This window comes from Plectropomus leopardus, chromosome 22 (assembly GCF_008729295.1).
Source record: "Plectropomus leopardus isolate mb chromosome 22, YSFRI_Pleo_2.0, whole genome shotgun sequence".
In the NCBI taxonomy this organism is placed as follows: domain Eukaryota; kingdom Metazoa; phylum Chordata; class Actinopteri; order Perciformes; family Serranidae; genus Plectropomus; species Plectropomus leopardus.
In genome coordinates this window covers 7713608-7733998 of record NC_056484.1, presented here as the reverse complement: position 1 = coordinate 7733998, position 20391 = coordinate 7713608, and the positions used below count along the sequence as shown (strand labels likewise).

At 39.8% G+C, this 20391-nt stretch overlaps 1 protein-coding gene across 3 annotated transcripts in view; it reads left to right on the top strand.

Moving 5' to 3' along the window:
* The first annotated feature begins 1704 nt into the window (after positions 1-1704).
* Positions 1705-20391, top strand: part of prrt4b (proline rich transmembrane protein 4b) — a 30304-nt gene continuing 11617 nt past the window's right edge. The window contains exons 1-2 of one of the 3 annotated variants that reach the window (XM_042511017.1): positions 1705-1784; positions 10625-11734. In XM_042511017.1, coding sequence (XP_042366951.1) covers positions 10717-11734 — 1018 coding nt within the window. In that variant the 5' untranslated portion in view covers positions 1705-1784; positions 10625-10716. Of the gene's footprint in view, positions 1789-2988; positions 3077-10624; positions 11735-20391 lie in introns of those variants that run through there. The other 2 variants (XM_042511016.1, XM_042511015.1) reach the window with 2 other exon arrangements.

Here is a 20391-nt window from a genome sequence, read left to right as displayed (position 1 = left end):
AATATGTTATTAAGGCGATGTTGCCTGTGCTAGCGGGATTGAGCCGAGCTGGGGAGGGGGCTTCATCACAGGCAGGACCGCTCAGGAAATTATGTTTCCTTGGGCTCAGAGTTTGCTGATTGTTTCTATATTTAGGAAATTCCTGGGGATCATACAGAGGCAAAGATGTGGGGGAATGTTGTGCTAAAGTCGGAGCACAACAATAACCCCCTCCATCCATTGGACACCTTAGATGTCAAACTAAGATAAGTCATTGTCGCCCTTTCTGTGTCAAACTGTGTCAAAGGTGAGTCTACTCAAGTTTGTGGAAACTTTGTAGGATGTTGATGTAATCTGTTCTTTGTTTGAGAAGGGTGGGATAGAAACGAATAAACCAGATGCTTTTAAGGAGAATATGGGTCTTATTTTGTGGTTTTGGCAGCTCTGTATCCCTAGGAATAATGATCATATAGGACAATTCTGTACCTAATGATTAATGTCCAAGGCCAACATCCAGTAACAACCATTGACTATATAAAAATAATGTACATCACCGCTGTAATGTCACCCATTGGTTTTTGGACATTTTGGCTGTTGCCAGCTTGGATTTTCGGAGTCAAAAGTGACTTGAGGTGACCACACTTGGACGAGAGTCTATAGGGATTGACTCTCTTCTGGAGCAGGCCTCTAGTGGTCATTAAAACAGTGGTTCCCAGCTGGTGGGTGACTTACGAACATGTCAAGTTTGTAAAAAGCACACTTTATTTTGAGGTACAGTGAATTTCCGGCAGTGAGCTTTTACTTTTAAGTGCTGTTTTCTTTTGTAGAGTGAGATAGTTTCTAACACGCCGTGCCTTTACAGCATTTTTTAGACTGTTTTTTAGGCAATATGCACTTCTTTTTTGGTTGCAGTGCTATTCATTTAGCAAGTTTTAAGTTTTTTTCTTAATTCTTGCAATATGTTTTATTTCATTGTGTTCTAAGCCCCTGTGTTGTTTACATGTTGTGAAATAAAATTGACTATGTGGTAATTCCTCTTATGTACAGACCTTGTACTAATGACTAAGGAGAAATTTGTTCACCGTGACTGGATCAGTTGGGAACCACTGCATTTGAACTGGCACTTCCACATTCATATTCAGCTCAAGAGATTGCAGCTTGGTGCAAATACAGCAAGTAGTTTACCAAATAAGTAGCTTTGTGGAAAAGGTCTGGAGAAAACTACCAAACAACACCCAAGTTGTAACAAATTAGAATTAGCTATTTAAGTTAAGTAATTTTTATTCATAGTAGTAGTAAGCAATTTGTTTTAGAGCTAAAAAAAAAAGGTCTATATCAGCATTTTAAATGTAGTTACATTAGGTCTAAAAATAGTGCTTCAAAACAGCTGTATTCAGATGTTTACCAGCTTACAGCTTGTGTGTATGTGCACATACAGGCGTGTAAAAAAGCCTGCATATGTAATATTCAGCATCAGTTTGCACAACTCTTGTTTCCCAGTGTCCGCAGCACTGGCTGATCTCCGCTAATGAACAATTTGCTCGGTGAGGTGTGACCACAGGCATTGTGACGGGAGCCACACAGTGGACTACTGATGCAGTGAGCGAGGGAGGTAGAGAGAAACAGAGAGAGAGAGAGAGAGAGAGAGAGAGAGAGAGAGAGTGGGAGAGAGAGAGGGAGGGAGGGAGACTGGAACTCAATTCCACACAGACGAACCTCAACTGGCTCAGAAAGACGGTCGCTCCTGCAGCACACACACAAACACACACACTGCTGGCTCTGGATTCATCTTCTTCCATACATCTGTAGGTAAGACACGTTTTCATCTGTGTGTACACAGAGCTCTTCCTCTCTCTCTGCATGTGTGTGTTAATCAGCTGCTCTGCATCTAGGAACAGGGATGTGTGGGTCCAATATGCATGCTGTTACACGCTGAGAAACACACTCTAGCTGCAGCTATAGGTAAACATACACACACATATTGTATTTCCTTTGACACATGTAGGGGGCTTGTGGTTGATCTGGGTGCTTTGATGCTAATTAAAATCAGGATTAAAGAGATCAGAGGGAGTTATTGAGTGTAAATATATAGGCACAGAAGAAATGTTGGCAGGTGTATTTATTTTAGGAGTGTCATCTGAAAAAAAACTGATATATATCATAAGGGTTAACATCTGTAATTTTCATGAGAATCTGGCTTGGATTATGCAATCCATGTTTACAGAACACATGCATGTGTGTGTTTTGATGTTTGCAAACCGGCAAATGCTCCTGCAAGCATGGATTGTGTTTGTGTGTGTGTGTGACTGGCCATTTGCATGTGAGCACAGCACACTCCCACAAGCGGAACAGCGGAGTCCAAAAGGTGCTCAAATCCCAGGGATTAGCAAGACGTCTTTGGCTTCAGCTGTCACCATGGCAAAGGCAGCCGGTGGAACGCCTGCATTTGAGAGCCTCCTTTGTAATCGGCAGGTTCGCCGCATTCATCAGCTTCGGGGCTAACACAAGCATTAGCCCGGCCACAATTAATGTCAGTCTGAAGCATGGGCAATATGTTTCATGAGTGGTCAGAGTGGTGGGTTTAAAGAGGTGGATTATAAGAGGCGTGGAAGTAGTGCGGGGAGTCAAACTAATCTGAGAAAAAGGAAAAATTGACTCAAGTTTTCATTAAGAAATGAAAATCCAGAAAATGTTATTAACAGAGCTCGGGCTTCTGCATGTGGAAACTGGGTTCTTAAAATGGCATGTCAAAGAATCACCCGAGGGAACCCCACCGATTAAGATAGCGAGGCTTTAATCTTGTTTTTAAATAGCATGACTCAGGATGTTGTTTGGTTGTAAAGCCTTCAGGACATACGTAACCTGTTCGAGTCCTGCCTGTGATGCTGCTCATTTGACCAGAGGTGTGTCTATTCCTGGACATCAGGGCGTCTCTCTTTATGGTCAATAATGTCCAGGGACTATTGACTGGAGCTGTTTGCACCATTTCTATCTGGATCTGTCACAAGTGGGAGAACCAACTTGAAAACGATGTCAAATGAGGAATACAGTTACTGAAACAGGAACTGATAAATCAAAAACACTCGTATCTACACAGGTCTGTGTACTTTTTGCATTTTATGCTTAAAGTTTGACATTTTTGGACAATGATTTGCTCTTTGGATTAGGGTTATATGAGAACATCCTTCAGGTAAACATAAGACTACAGCCATTTGCCAATTAACACGTCATTTAGCACATTTTATCTTTATAACTATACTGGGCACTTTTAAACTGTTTTATTATTTTATGATTATTATTTTAGTATTCTTTTGGACTGTGGTTTGTTTTAAGTCTTTTTATTGCTAATATCTATTTTTATAGTAGTTTTTTAGTGTTTTTTTTTTTTTTTTTAGTGTACAGTGTCTTCTCATGATGATATTTATTCTTTGTTTTGCACCTTAGATCTCTCATTCTGCTCTGCACAACAAACGTATGCTGAAATGACAATAAAGCTGAATTCAATTGAATTAGTTTACAATGAAGACTGAAAACAGCTAGCTTGGCCCTGTTCAAAGGTAACAAAGTCTGCCTGCCTGCATCTCTGAACATCACTAATAACACAATATATTGCGTTTATTTAGTATGTACTCAAATAAACAACAGTTTTAGGGACTACCTGAAGGGTACTGCCCACTGGGGATCTCTCTCGAGAACTACAAGGGCTTTTTGTCTCTTTGAATTTGTGCCGGCAATAGAAATGCTAAAGTGACGTACTGTAAGCAAGCCAGTGGTTTGTTTAGCAACGATACTTTTGCTTTGACGAGTCAAATTTTAAACAAAATATATGCTTAGTAAAGTCTGGACTTCACGGTCAATCCATTTATTTTGGGTTTTATTTCCATCTTTTTTTTGTTACAAGCAGAATTTACTGTTGTCTTTTGTTTACACGGCTAATAGAGTTTTAAAAATTACAGTTGCTGGTGCTGCATTGGCTATGTTCGACCAATCAATGTGATGTGGACACAAAAAGAGGTGCTCTTTGAAATTTGAAACATTTCCTCCGTTTGGAAAATGCCCAAGATTGTAAAAACGAGTTCTTGGCTGGAAGCCGTAACTTCCCAGAGACACTGATACAGAGCCAGCTCGCTGTTTCAACCTGTTTCAAGTCTTTATGCTAAGCGAAGCTAACCAGCTGTATGTAGCTCAAATTTACCAAACAGATATGATGGAGGTACAACTTATTTTATATATCTTTCAGCAAGAGAGCAAAAAAAATGTTTTTATCCTAAAATTTGAACTTTAAAATTTGTTTGCATTAAAATGGACAACTTATGTCTGTGTCTTCGTATTAATCAACAAACTGAGCAGTAGCAGGGCATAAAATATACAGGCATACCATAAAAACATGGTACTCTAGAATACTAATAACATGAGTGATTCATTTTAATGTACAGTATTGATATAGCATATCATATCCAATCAATATTTATTGATATTAGTATTGTGGTGTTGTAAATAACGATAAAGTGAATCAACCGTAAAATGAATGCTGAAACATGGAAGGAGATAAATAAGGTCATAAACAGCAAACGGGTCTTTATGTGTGTGTCGAATTAGGACATAAATCATCTAAAACTGTAGTTTTTTTTCTTGGTTGTTTACCTTCTTTCTCAGACTGTCACAAGAATTTGCCACGATAACGACAACAGATTGATATATGGAAAGTCAGACTCTCGTTCGCTACGTTAAGCTCCCTTACGCTTTATAAAGCCCTTCAAATGTACTGCTTTATGCAGAATAAATCCCTGCTGGCTTAAAGGGGCCAGTCAGATTGAATCTGTGCAGTATTGACATCCCGGCGTGGCGTCAAAGCCAGGAGAGGACAACAGGAAAAAGCCATATGTTGACTCCTTAGATGGGAGATGGGACCTGCGTGGTGTTAAAAGCCTGCATTCGAAAACGCAGAACACAGCAGCACGTGGGAGGATGCACATGTAAATAACAAGGCATATAACCATGGAAATAATAGTAGGAACTAGTGCTTGTAAATAATATGCACGCCCACACAGCGGACTCAGAAAACTGTCACCCACAACAGTAGCCATTTGCAGGGAGGTAAATTACTCCATTATCCTGCACTGTGGCATTGATCCACACGCCTTCCCGTGCTCATAGCAAGTTTGTTAAGTAGTAATGACACGGGTTGCAGTCAATTCGTCTCCATTTGTGACTCCCCCTCAGTGCAGAGCCTCTCCATTTCAATCAGGAGACACACACACACCTCTAATTCAGTCTTTTTATCTTTCCCTCTCCTTTCTACTCCTCTTCATCCCTCGTGTCACCAAAGTGACCTTGACGTGATCACAGAGGGGCTTGTAATTCTGTCATATTGGCGTCAGATTTATTTAGAATAGAGCATTTTCCCTACAAACTGGCCCCTTCCACATGGGCTAGGAGACATTTTTTTAAAAATCAAGTCCTCAATAGGACATCTCCTGCCTATAAGGCTCTGAGGGCGACCAAAAGTTGGACAGACTATTCAGATAGAAGACACACAACCTTAAAGAATAAAAATAATATTATAAGAGCTACTACAACATAAATACCATATGGAAACTGCAGTTGTAACAACAAAAACTTTTAGCCCAAACTTCATACCAACAACTACAAAATGAAACAATAACCTGGTTGACCCTGCTGCACTCTCCCTGCTGACCAATTCTGCAGTTCCCTATCGGAGCCCTGATCCTGCTTTAGCGCCGGCGGATGGGAGGGACACTCCCCCTGACGTTATTATTATTATCATCATTATTATTATTATTTTATTATTATTATTATTATTAGTAGTAGTAGTAGTAGTAGTAGTAGTATTGTGATGTGATTATTATTTTATTTTTTTGCATAAACAATGTCACTTTTGGTTAACAAGCCAAATTATTCCAACAACAGTAATAATAATAATAGTAATAATCACCATTATCATCACAATCATAATTATATGAATCATCACCATCATAAATAAACAAAGATTCTTTTTTAACTTATTATTATTATCATTATTTATTTATATATATATATATATATATTTATATTTGTTTGTAACAAAGTAAAGGCGAGATTAATATAAGTCTACTTTTTTTGATGATAGAGCCTTTCTAGATAAACTGTCCAGAAAGCAGGGTATAGGCCTAACACACACGAACAAACACACACACACTCAGCACGCACACACACGCACACACACACACACACACACACACACACACACACACACACACACACACACACACACACACACACACACAAAAACCTACCCAATCTTTGTTACCCCCTGACTAAACTTAATTTGTTGGCCTGTATCTAGTTTTATATTCATCGTTCTTGTTGTCTTTGTGTTGTTTTGTGTTTTATTTTGTCTTGCAATTAAAAAAAGAATAAAGCGTTTTCCACAGAGAAATACGTTAGAGCAGGTTGGGGGCTGACTAACATCAAGAATGGCTGATGGAGAAGCGAGCGAGCGGGGGCTTCTTAGACTTAATTGAAAGACAAGAGTCTGTTTACAGAGTTAATAAAAGAGGCTCCGGCAACAAACCAAAATGAGCATCAGGGAGGCTGCAGCACAGTTTACGCTCCTGGACTACAAATGCCACAACTGAATGTCAATATAGTGTCTTTGTCTCTCTCTCCCTCTTTCTCCTCTATCGCCCTTGTCTTTTGCACTCTGCCCTTCTCTCCTGCCTCTCCGTCTCTGCTCCATTGAGCACGCTACAGTGGCAGGGCCCGTCTTTGTCAGGAGCAGCAAGACAAAACGCCAGCAAAATAATAGCAGGGACTTGTAAATTCCCCACAGACACTTTTTATAGTTCCTTTCCACTCGCTCTGTTGCCTGTCAAGCCAGACAATGCCTTCGCTAACAGGCATGTATTTGATGTGGTGACAAGAAAGTTAAAGGCCCACTGTGGAGTGAGAGTAAAGCACAAGCTGTGGTGTGGTTTTTGATTCATTAGTGGCGACTGTTGAAGATAATTTGTTTGCTCGGTGGTTGTTAAAAAATGCAATTGGTTAATGGAGTGCTCGAGAGGCTAAACAAGCTCTGCATTGCTTACAAAAAGTGTTTTGTTTACAGTGCTTAACGATATTCAGAGTTCATCTGTGATTCACGGCTCTCAACATGGAGGTGGCTGCGTTGGCGACTAACAACTAATGCTAACAGTATAAACAGTGCTAACAATAACAACAGTGCTGAAAGAGCTTACAGTGTGAACCAAAGGGAAACCGGAGGGTGGATGCTACATGTCTACAGTAACTCAATTCTAATATCAGTGTTAACCGCTGTGTGAGTGCAGAGCAGAGCGGTGGCTAGACACACAAACTGCAGGAATGGATGGTAATAGTCAGAAATTCAAGAAGGAGCGGGCATTTGGAATAATAAAAAACCATCTACCACAACAACAAACATAGAAGCTCAAACTACAACACACACAGAGGGAGCGTGGTATCATCTTTTCTCAGGATGCTTTTCTCATTATTATGCAATTATTATGGAGAGTCTTAGTGTTTTGGGCTTTTGGGCTGCAGCCTTGAAGTTTTGAGTCACTCTTATTGATCTCACTGTCCTGTTTCAGCTGCAGTGGGCAGCTATTCTGAGCAAAAAGCTTTTGTAAACCCACTGTACACTACCAACCCGGCAACAAAACGGCACACAGACACAGTTAGTGACTTGCTGATGAACATAGTGGAGCATTTAGCAGCTAAACCTCAAAAGATACACTCAGAAGGAGGGAGTTTTTGACCTAAATTCAGGTGACTAGAAAAATGACTACAAAATAAGCTAATAATACAACTAATTGTTGACAAGTTCATTTTATTGACCCAAAGGTTGCCAAAAAAACCCATCCACTTATTGCAGGTTGTAGAGCAACATTACAGTGTACTGGGAGCTACAGTGGGATCTAGGAATAATGTGTAATGTGTAAATGTCCATGTTAGATCAACTAAAAACATTCCCCTTTGGGGCTTTAAAAATGGTAGATAATTGCAATGTGGTGATCAATCCGAGGCTGCAGTGAATTCAGCTATGTTTTCTGGAGGTGGAAAATTGAAACGATCTATCTTCAAGCATCTAAAGCCGTCTGCATGTGTGCCATGACAAGATGAGTCAGCCATCAACAAAATACCATCTGCTATGCTACTTGAGTCAAATCAAACAAAGTAAGACTGGAAAAGTCTTCTGCTTGCCTCAGTGATTGGAAAGAACGGGAGGGCGAACACTCAACTCTGCCTAAAACTGCTCCTGTGGTGCAAGATATAAGGAGATACTGTGCCTGTGAAAATATTTTTGATTGAGTGGTTTTAAAATCGTAAACTTTAAAACACGCTGGAAGATATACTGAAGTGAAGTAAGCGTTTTGTGCGCTACACGAGTTTCCTTTTATCATGAAACTGAGCTACAGTGAAGTGAAATGTGAGAATGTTAGCCAAAATAAATTATACATATCCCCTACTGTCTAAATAATTGATCAGCTATGCATCAAATCAACAAAAAGGCAATCAAGGATGGAAGATAATTTGCCCCAAGCTTCAAAACTAATTAAAACGTCTCTATACTGAATAATAAAGTTTTCAACAATACATCTTTCTCTTTCTCTTTCGTGGCAGCATTATTGGCCTTTATGTGAGCATTTAGAAATAGCTGATAAAATAACTTGAAGAAGGCAACAAAGTGTGCATGCGTGGGTGTGTGTTGCTACTACAGAACAGTAAATGTGGGCGAGCAAGTACACAATTGCGCTAACATGCAGTCAGATCCGAAGTCATCTACAATCACATCTCTGCATGCATGAAATGTGACCGTGTGTGGGCTGGCTGGTGCACGCCGGAGCTCACAGGCATCTATAAACAACCTCACTTCATTGGAAACTGATTTTCACACCGCTCAGTCAAAATGCTAAAACTAGAGAGTGTGTGGGAAGCTCTATGTTTGACCTCCCACCAGTAGTCAGTCTTCAAATCTCTGCATCTGAGTGAGTATATAGGCTGGTTTCATCCCTTCAGGTGGGAACGGAGGGGGAGACGGCAGGCAAAGTCCCTGCTCTCCTGATCAGTGAGAGCAAGTCTGAGACTCACATGGCAGTGGCTAATTGATTTTGAGTGTGGGCACGAAAGAAAAAAGCAAAAACTTGAGAGAATAGACAGATGATCAGGTCACCAGAAGAAAAGGTTTGCGTCACACTGCAAACCATGGAAATGTTACATTTGTTTGTTTCATGTGTATCATATCAACATTTCCAAAGAGACGTAATTCTGATTACATGTATATTAAGGAATGACAGATTATCGGCCTGGCTGATTATGGGAGCTTCTTCTGTATCTGCGTTTTATTTTAATTATGAAAATTACAACACTCAATCAGCACCAGTTGATTTTTGTGCCACAAAACCTGGATGTTTTTCAGCGACACATGGTGGCAATCCCAACCGCGATTTTGACATCAAATTTGGGTGTTTTTTAGAAACACTTCACCGTGTTTTCTGCAGCAACTTCTCCACCAAACCTGGGTGTTTTTTTTTTTTTGTAACACATCACAGAATTTCCAGCAAAAATTGTGTGCCCAATAATAATCCAATGTTAACCAGAGAACATAAAGTTTTAATGTATCTGCTACATAATAATGAGCAAATTTATATTTCCATGGTCTGCAAAAACATGCGGTGCCAACATTTGTTCTGATGATTAGGAAAAGACAGAAGATTAAGGAAAAAAGTAGGCTGTAAATAGATTTGTCAAAGAAAAGAACAGGCTGACAAAGAAGAGAAGGTGTGAAATAACACTCATGAAGAGAATGAAAGCATGGTAGAGAAGCTGGAAAGATCTTTACTGTGATAGCGGATTTCTGTGAATATTGATGGGTTTTTTTTCTCTCCCACACAAACCCACAGATCGTCCTTGCTCTGCTTTAAAGAACAAATAAATCTGAGATTGAAAGGGAGCAAGGCCAAAGCTGGGGGGGAGTTAAGTACAGCTAAAGCATACAGGTTGTTGTTCACAGGGGAAATTCTTTTGGTGCTCCAGTCTTTTCACTGAGGCAACAGGCTAGTGACTTTGAACCACTCGGCGCTCCACAAAAGAAAAAGAGGTCCCTCCATTCTTATGTTGGGCCCTAATTCTTCACGAGCCTCCCCCAACCCTCCTCACACACATTATGTCTTGACCAAATAGAGTACACATGGATCGGAGTTCTTTACGTTCTGTAATTGGTCATCCCATGTAGCTGCCCAACCGCTGCGACACAGCATGCATGTCAGCAACAGCGTGACATAAATACTGACCACCACATCTAACGGGACACCACTAATTGTGGGGTGTCCATAATACTTAAGTTCTTGTTGTGATTTGTGGCGGCTGACATATTTTTTTAGCCTGCTAACTTCAGCAGACACTTGTAATGGGTGGCATAGTTTCTATACTTGATTCACGGTCTGGAAAAACAGCTAAAAAGCAGGTCACACTGTGAGAAACTGACCCTCTCCTTCCAAAAAAGTTTGTTGAAAAGAAAAACCAACAGATGCAAATTCCATCAAGTTTTCGTCAACTCAAATTTAGCCGACCGAGAGAGTGGATGAAAAGTGTGTCACTTTGTGTCCTGTGTGCTCTTGTCTTTTAGGCCATTTTGCCAGAGAGCCCTGCCAAACCCGCCCCAGGGAGCAGGAGAATGGAGAACAACATGTGACCGATCCGTGCGCTACCGTCGACAGCATGCTTCGCCTCCTCCAGACCTTGGCTCTCTGCTTCTGGTGTTTTTTACTACTTCACAGGCAGGCTGTGGCTGACGAAGAGGCGCTCTGGGGACCGACGCCACCAAGAGAAAACACACCTGAAAACAGAAGAAGCTCTTACTGGTGGACCCCGTCTCTGCCAAAGCTCCCTTCGCTTCCCTCGCTATCGCTCGGTATCCTGTTTTATGGGAGCTCGGACGAGAAGGAAGTGGCTGCTGCTTTGACCACAACAGCTAAAGGGTTGATAGAACCAATCAATCGTTTGCAAGAACACTCGGGTTCAGGGGAAGAGAGCATTACTGAAGTTTCTGAACCACCCACTGCTTTGACTCAGGGGCTCGTAGCCAGCGTGACGACGATAAGAACAGCATCACTTCCCACAGCGACATCAGATTCTCCACACAGCAGCGCAGCACAGAGCGACAATGATACTCTTGTTTCAGATTCCTACACTCCCACAAGCAGAAACACTCTGTTCACCAACAGTCCCACCAGCACAAGCACTCCTGAACAAAACGCAACACATACCCACCCACCGAGGGGCACCGCAGGAGCAGACGGGCCTAGCACGGGTGCCACTACACAACACCTCCCGGAGGAACACGCTGCTAACGAGGAAGCTTTTACAGCAAAGATTTCTTTGACGATAGCACCAGAAACTACAGTTCCCACTGCCTTGACATTGGCCGCAGCCCAAACCACAACAACAACACCAGGACTGGTAAAGACCACTCTGATCAGCAGACACACTCGCCCAACGTCCTCACAAACCACGTTCGGCAGAAAACCACCAGACTCGACTATTACCCTCCATGCTGGAGAGGCCACAATCACAGCAACTCACCCCACTCAGAGTGACCCGGGCTTCTCCGAGGCCAGGTCAGGGCCCGTGGAGGAACAGCCGGGGGGAATCACCACTGCCATGGAGTTCGATCGCAAAGGAGTGCTGGAATCCATAACGAGCACAACTCAAAGGGTTAACTTTCCAATAACAAGAGGTAAGCAAAGTAGAAGCAATCAATAGTGGTTGGATTGACGCTATAGATGTGATCAATCATGTGCCGGCAGGTCTGAAGGGTTCAATAGACGGCTGTCAAAAGGCTGCAGACAGTTCGGCTCGATCGATGATATTTCCGACATTATGAGCGGTCAACGGTCTGATATTAGCATAAATCCTCATCTTGTTAAAAGCCTTTCAACACTCATTAAGAACAAGTTGGGAGTGATTGAAATGAAGGGCTATGTGTTGAAATTTCTGTTCACCTTGCTCAGAAAGTTTATCTTAAACCTTTGAAATCTGAGCAAATTGGATTTTTTCTTTCAAGTACATGGGAGGAAGGTAATGAGCAACTTCACAAGAAATGGCCAAAAAGCTGCAATAAAGAAAATTACAAGACACATATTTTCTCTAAGAATTAAAAATGTAATTTTCTGGATATTGTCCCTAGGCTTTTGATCATATCTACTCGTAATATCCCAGCAAAGCTAATTTTTGCTCTCTTTTTTGCCCCATAGAATCTAAAAATATCTGCAATTTACTTTGGGTTTTAGTTTGATTTTGCCATTTTTACACCCTATTTTCTCTAGAACACACAAGATTGAACCTGCAAATGTTGTCACAAGATAGAACAGATATTCAAAGGTTTAATTTCAGTCACAACTAAATTTTGGTGGTAAACCTTTGTAGGGCTGTAATAATCCACTAGATAAATACAACATGACAGCTTTTAGAAACTGGACTTGCTCCACAATACAAACCATCTAAAACAGAATGAAACATCTTTATTGCATTTCCAATGCTTCCTTCCCACATATTATGAACCAAAATACTCCCATGACACAGAGAAGATGGAATAAAGCATCAAATTCTGTTCAAATTCTGTACAATCTGCTGTGGATAGTTAAAAAGCTTTTTGAGTGATGTGCTGTCATTATTGTTGTTATTGCATAATTCAATTTTATTGCTTAAGTTAATTTTGCATTTTGCAATTGCTGCCAGTGAGTAATTGGTAAAAAGCAACAACTTAACTATCCCTTTAACAGTCTATAATGAGTTTTCAATCAGCAATTCCTCTCCAACATTGCATAAGCCATTACCTCAGTGAATGGAAGGAAAGAGTATTAGATTGAATGCTGTGCGATGGGGGTTTTGCTTCCACAGAGCATGAAAAGGGAAAAATGATGAGCTAAAACTGCTTCTGGTAGCCAGTAGGCTTCAAGAGACTTTGACTCGACATTGAGGCAATAGCTCCGTCTTCAAGGCCCATCCCCCAACTCTGATGGCAGACTGGTGTCTGTATTCTTAATGAGACTTCAGAGGAAGGTCCTCGTCCAGGTACAGACACATTCATCATGTTGGGTCAAAGGTCGGGCCAGAAAATGATGAGCTGATTATTCTCAGCCAGGGAGGTTCAGTCTCCATCTGATAAAAGCATGATTGTTTGGTTGATGTATTCACACAGCAGTATGTGTAATATGTTGGACATAATGATATTCTGCAAGTGCATATTGATTAGCTTTTATAATTAAATGCTGCCATTCCAATACATGTGTATTAATATCGGTACAAATACAAGTACTTTTTTTTAATTTGAAATTTTAATTAGTCCAGAGATAATTGCACAAATTATTATGCAAAAACAATAACAGAGCAATTAAAATTGTAACACTTTTTACAATAATCTTTTTGGTCTTAAAAATCCTTATTGTACTAACACCAAAATACTATTTATGCTCACATATTTTATTTTTTTTTTTACATTTGTTAACATTTTTAATACAAGTTTTCTAATCCTTCTTACACCTGTTCCATATATTTCCCTCTTAATATACACTGTATATCTTTTTAAATGTTAGTACTTGCCCTTTGTTTTTAAAAAATGCTGACTTATATCAGATTTTTATAGCTTTCTGTTACTTTACTCTTAGCAGTAGCTGCTCTTGAGATTCAGTCATACAGTGTGATTTCATCTTTTCCTGCGAAAGTGTGTCAAGATGTTACAGAAAAATAGGTGTTAAAAGTCTCTTTTTCTATTATGATTCATCCTACCTGTAGTGCTATTTATCAGCCTAGATATATATTTTGGCGTGAGCTGCCGAGTGTCAGAGACGTCTGCCTTCTCTCCAGTATAATGGAAGTAAATGGCACTCAGCTTGTGGTGCTCAAAACACCAAAAAAAAATATTTTTAAAACTCAACAGCAATGTCTCTTTCCAGAAATAATGACCCAGTTACTCAAGATAATCTATAGGCCTTGTTGTGAGCAGTTTCATGTAGGAACTGCTTTCTCAATATAGATTAATATATAACACTACAGGTAAGAGAAAAAAACACTTTTTTTGTAAATTTGGGGATGAGCTAACCCTTAATGCTCCTCTCTGTTAGGTGTGATAAGATTAAAATCGACCAAATTGACCTTGAGATCAGATTGTTTCATCAACCGAGGTCAAAAATGGACTTTGAGATTAGGATTTTAGATACTTATAGATAACAATGTATCCCGCACAATGTCAAAAAGTGCATCAACAGTTCCCTATTTGGATATGAAGGCTGAACGTGATTTTTTTGGGGGGGTTTTGAAGGCAACTATTGCAGATTTTGTTATTTCCCACACTGCTTTGTGCTGCTTCCATTCAAACTAGTCATGTTGTGTTTTGTCTGCAGTGCCCTGGGTGTTGTGTCTGCACTTGTTCGGCTGTGCATCGTGTGTCCGCATACAGAAAAGATAGGGGCCTTGGCTCCGGTGGGGAGGGCTGCTGTGACCGTGTATCAGTATTCCAAGCGCACACTCAGCGAAACCACCTCCTCCCCACTGGGACCATCCGCTCGCCAGTCGCTGTTCGTGGATGCTGAACATGCTTCTTGCCATTTTGCCCCCCCTCCCCCTCCCAAACCTGCTCCCCTCCTCCTTTTGCAATCTTTTTGCCTCTGTACAAACACAAATCCCTGTCACTTTTTTCTCATGGACAGACATGTCAGCTGTGGCAGCTTTGAAGGGTGAAAATATCCTGACAGGGATCAGAGAAGCTTCTAGTCATCCATGGAGAAATGAAAAACAATATTTTTGCACCCTAGCAGTGCTTGGTGCGGTATTGCAACAGAGTCCAGCTGTGTTTAACCCTTTGGAACCTGAGCAAATTGGCTTGATTTCTTTGAAAAACAAGGGAAGCAGGTAACGAGCAATGAAAGAACAAATGACCCAAAACTAGCAAGAAATTAAAAACAAAACAAAAAAAGAAAATAATCTGGAAGAAGTGCTTAAAAATTTGAATTCTAATATTTTTTTAACATAATATTAAATATCTTATTATAGTAGTTATAAATTACCATGGCATTTTTTTTATCCTGTAGACATTTTTTCCCTTGCTCATTGCATTCCTCTTTCTAAATCTACTCATTTCTTGCACTTTGTAGAAGTCTAACCCTTTAACATCTGAGCAAATTGGCTTGATTTCTTTCAAATGACCAAAAAATAGTACAAGAAAATTACCTGAAAATTAGTTTAAAAAGAAGAAAAAGGGAAAAAAAGTGATTAAAAATTATAATAATCGTGAAACATAATGTTAAGTATGTAATTATCATAAATATGAATATATCCGTTTTCCCTAGACATTATTCCCTTGGTTTTTCAAAACATTTTTCTTAATCTACTAATTTCTTGCAATTTGTGGAGCATTTCTTACCAATATGCTCATTGCTTTTGTTTCCCATGTTTTTCAAAGAAATTGCACAAATCTGCTCAAAGTTCAAAGGTTTAAATGCTTGTGAAAGGCGACTAAAAGCAGCACAAAAAAGCGATGCTGTGCCAGGTTTCAAAGGGTTAAAAGATGACACCTTGACAAAGGACACGGGAGGAGACTTAAAGATAAATTTAAACATAGCACCTGAACATTATCATACATTATGCCACTCTATCTGTGTGCTGTAATGTATTTTTAAGCTTCACCGCGGCTGGAGGTGTGGAACATGAATGAGCGGGTTCTCATTGATCGAGAGAGCGTTTGCTTTGTGGCGTTGCCCTTGAGGAGGCTTTCAGGTATAAAAAAAAGCTCTGCATCTGTGTCAAATCCTCGACTAAGGGACACTCCGACGTCCGATAGCAAGGGCAATTATGAGAAGAGAGAGCAGGAGAGGAAAGGATGAGATGTGGGGGCTGAAAATATAGTTTTGTTAAATGATCCCAGATAGCCACTGCTGCAAATTTTCCTGTAAAAGGTTTTTCTTCATCCTGCTCCTTCCTTCCCCTCCTCCCACCTTTTCCATTTCTGTACGCTTCACTAATAGGCGTCGCGACACCAGACCCTCAACACACTCCATTAATACCTGCGAGGATATATTGTCTCTGTGATCCCAGTGCTACCAAACAGCTAAAGCTAAAGCCATTGACAGATTAATTGATTAAGGAAATGGATTTTAAATGCAGAGCATGTGACATGAATATCTAATGCTACTATATAGAAAAGGGGCTTTAACCTTTTGAAACCTGAGAAACTGGTTTGATTTCTTTTAAAAACCTGAGAAGGCAATGGTCAACTTAGCTAGAAATGGCCCTAAAATTAGCAAAAAAATAGTATGAACATTACAAGAAAATTACCTGAAAATAAGTACAATTAAATAACAGACTACCTTAAAAATTGGTTAAAATATTAAAAAACCCTGTAAAACTATATATATTTTTTTTTTTTTTTTTTTTTAGGGGAATTTCCTTGTCACATTTTACTAGTTTCTTGCAATTTGTGGGACATTTCTTGCCAAGTTGTCTATTACCTTTGTTATCGAAAAAAGGGTTTCAAAGGGTTAAACAGCTTGTAAAAGTCATCTGACTGCGGCACAAAACTAGTGCAGATCCTGGTTTCAAAGGGTTAATGCAAATCGAAAACTGTGCTGACTTTAATATTATGTTAATCTTCCCATAATGACTCCTTTAACCCAGAAAGAGTTCACCAATTTTAAAAAACTGCATGGATTAGGCCTGTTTGCTTTCAGGATTTTAGAACCACAGCTCTCTGTGGCTCGCAAATATGCAATTAAAGAACAATCTGGATTATTTCTCACCTTCATTCAGACTTATTTCAAAAGTAAGAGACTGAAAAGCTTAGTAACTGTCTTAAGAAAGGGCCAAATTTGAAACAACGTGATGCAATTTTGTGCAAGTACATTTCAGATGAGCTATCTCAGTCATAATGTCCTATTTTTATGCATCTGATTATGCGACTCTCTGCTGCACTGCTATCCAACCCGCTCCCTTTCTGTCTTATCACTCTGAGCTCAGTGTGTTAGTTACAAGCCTGTGTATTCTTTCACAAACTCACTCGGGGGCTTACGGAGATAAAGCAGAGTGTAATGGAGTGCAGCATCATCTTTTGTTTATTATTTCTGGAAGCTGGAGATAATGAGGAGAAACACTAGACACTGTGAATAACTGCTACGTCAAACTGGCCATCAATGCCGCAAAGATTTTGCCCACTGTGGGCGCTACTTTAAATTCAATTTAGGCTATATCACTGGATGAAACCTAAATGAGAGAAACATCCCGTTACAGCCTGAAGAGGGAAGGATTGTTCTGTGAAACACAATGGGTACAACATTTTACTTTAAGGTCAGACCAATAGGAATGATACATGCACTAATTAGGTGACCAAGAATGATGCAGCCAGCCCCATCGGTAGGAAAACTGTTAGCATTTTATATTTCTGCAAACCATGGATACCTAACGTTTTTACGCTATTATGTAGCTGATAGAATTAAGATTTATTTGCATGAAACAACAGAAATACAATAATAAAAGAAGATACGTTTGTGCAGGTGAGATTAAGAAACCCCTCAGGGCTTCAGAGGAACTTCACCTCAAGAAATAAATACAGGCGTCGTGTAATCTAGAGAAGTTAGTTAGAGTTAGTTTGTTAGAGAAGTTAAACAAAATCAATAAATAAACAAACATAGAGCAAGCAATGCAAATTGCAAAACCAACAGCTATTATTAATACAAACGTTTTGACTTGTTGAGAATATGAAACATGAGCTATGGTTCATGTATGGTTATGTTTAGGCACAAAAATCACTTGGCTATGGTTAGGAAAAGATCATGTTTTGGATTAAAATACATGATCAGGGAGGCACTGTCCAGCAGGAGACACAGTAATGTATTGGTAAACAAAACAACTGCTTTTCTTGCCGCTGTCCTGGGAGGAAATGCAGCAATGTCCCATTAAAAACAACTGCTTCTTATTGCACTATTCTGGCAAAAAATTAAGTAATGACTTGGGAAACACGCAACCACTTTTGTGGTACTATCCTTGGTGAAAACACACCGGCAGACCGCTAAAAACACCCACAATTGGTGGCCAAAAACCTGCAGGAATGCAGTGATGACCTGGCAAAACACAATGGCTTTTTCAAGGCACAAACCCAGCTGGAAACACAGCAACGGGTCCTTGAAAACACCCATGATTGGTGGTTAAAAATCTGCTGTAAATGCAGTGAAGACTATGTTTTGTCGTTTGTTAGTCTCACACAAGCAGTCTGGTGTCATGCCGTCCACCATCCCCTCAACCTTTCAGTGACAATGTCAGTTCATGTACTACGTCACCTTGGAGATGATGATATATGTACAAAATGTACGAAGCCGACATTTTTTCCGGCGACTGGGATGATTCAGCAGATGTGCAGTGCTGCTCAATTAGTAAAATCTCTCTCATCTCTTTTTGCTTTCATTTTGCCGTGTCAGCATAGTCTCTGTAAACAGCCGGTCATCAGTAATTTTGCTTGTGATGTGCTAAAGAGATGAAGACCACTGTTTGTACTGTGTGTGTGTGTGTGTGTGCGTGTGTGTGTGTGTGTGTGTGTGCAGCTGATCTCGTTAGATGTTTTAATTGAATCAGATCTGAGATGCTGCAGTGATCGGGCTCAGATGTTCAGTGTCTCCTTACAATTCACTCGACACGCTGAACAAACACCTTGACTGTAAAAACTTAACACTTGTGACAACAAAAAAGATTGAGGAAACTGGCTTTTTTTCCAGTTAAAAAATTTAAAGCAGCTGACAAGTGAATATATGAATCTTAACTTTTGAGCAAACTACAAAAAAATCTGCAAGCTAGTCATTTTTTGTTCCCCAACTGAGAACTGAATGTCTTTCTCAAATTTATGTGCAAACTGAAACTTAAAGGTACCCTGTGGAGTTTTCTTGTAAACTGTAATTGTTCAAAGTTTTGCCCAGGGCTCAATGGTGGCCCCTTAGAAACATTTTGTGGAACCTCCTCAATGTGATTTAAAATGCATGCACTATATTTTAAACATCCAGTGTCAGGTTAGGACAGACAAACTGTAGAAAGATACTGGCTGTGTGGCAACTACTGGCACCTTGCAAGTGTTAAATGTTGACATTGGTTTTGTTGTGCTGCGTTCAGATGCCTTTCAAGCATTAAGATCTATGGGAGATGAGAAAATTGTTTTTTTTTTTCTGAGAAAAAAGCAAAAAAAAAAGTAGGAGGTGAAAAAAGAGGGGGAAAATCCAGAAATATATTTGGAATTCTCATGATTATAATTGAAATTGTATTACAAAAATATATATTTGCTTATTTTCAGGTAATTTTTGTATTTCTTGACAATTTTGGTGGTCAGTTCTTGTTAAGTTGCTAATTGCCTTCTTTCATTGATTTTTGTTGCTGTTTTTTTTAAAGAAATCAAGCCAATTTGCTGAGGTTTCAAAGAGTTAATTTGGTGCTCAAAGAATTCAGTGTTATACTATAATACTATGAGAACAATCACAAATCCTACAACAAATTCTTGGATAAAGTGTTTCAATGAGACTCATTTGCCCCCATTTCATTTGTCAGTTTTCAAAAATCTTACGAAAAGTAGTGAAGGTGTAACACTATCGATCAGCTAAGTAGAGTGAAACTGTGGAGTGTGTATTGCGAACTGCATTCTCGCGTGCAGAAAAAAAGGTCAAAAACTCCACTGGGAGCCTTTAAAAGCTCAAGTTTTGCATCTGTGAAAGGCTGCAAACTAACAATGCACAAAACAATAAATCTGTCAATTGTTATATCTTTGTATACTGGTATGTAGCTCAAAATATAACAAACCTGTGGTGTGTCATGTGCGCATGTCAGTATTTTTTTCTCATCACTCTTTCCTCTTTTGTCTGAGACGTCTCCAGCTGTGTGCGGGTCGACGGTGCAATAAAGCAGATTTCACTTTGGAGACTTTTAAAACTTACAATTAACTCGGGTGCTGTGAGCATGACCTAGATTATACTATACGATAGTGACTCGCATCGCCTCGTAGCTGTTTTATTTTCTAACTCATTATTCCTCCCACTAGCCTTATGCCTCGGCATCTTTTATTAATATGAATTCTGAAGCTATAAACTCGCAGTGTACCTGCTATCCCCGGCTTCATCACCGAGTCGGCTCATCTGTTTCTCCCAACAGATTCACTCGCTGAATATTGTCCCAAATCTCAGCTGGTCCATCATTCATTTATAACTGCCGCGCTGTGCTGTAAAACATACAAACGCTGTGCAGAGGGCTGAGTGTGAACACATATTTTGAGAGTGAACCAAAGGGAAAATAGAATAATAATTACTTTCTCATTCTCTCCGTCTCTTTCTCTCTGTGCTCTTTATGGTCTGGATGTCGGACCAGGACGTAACA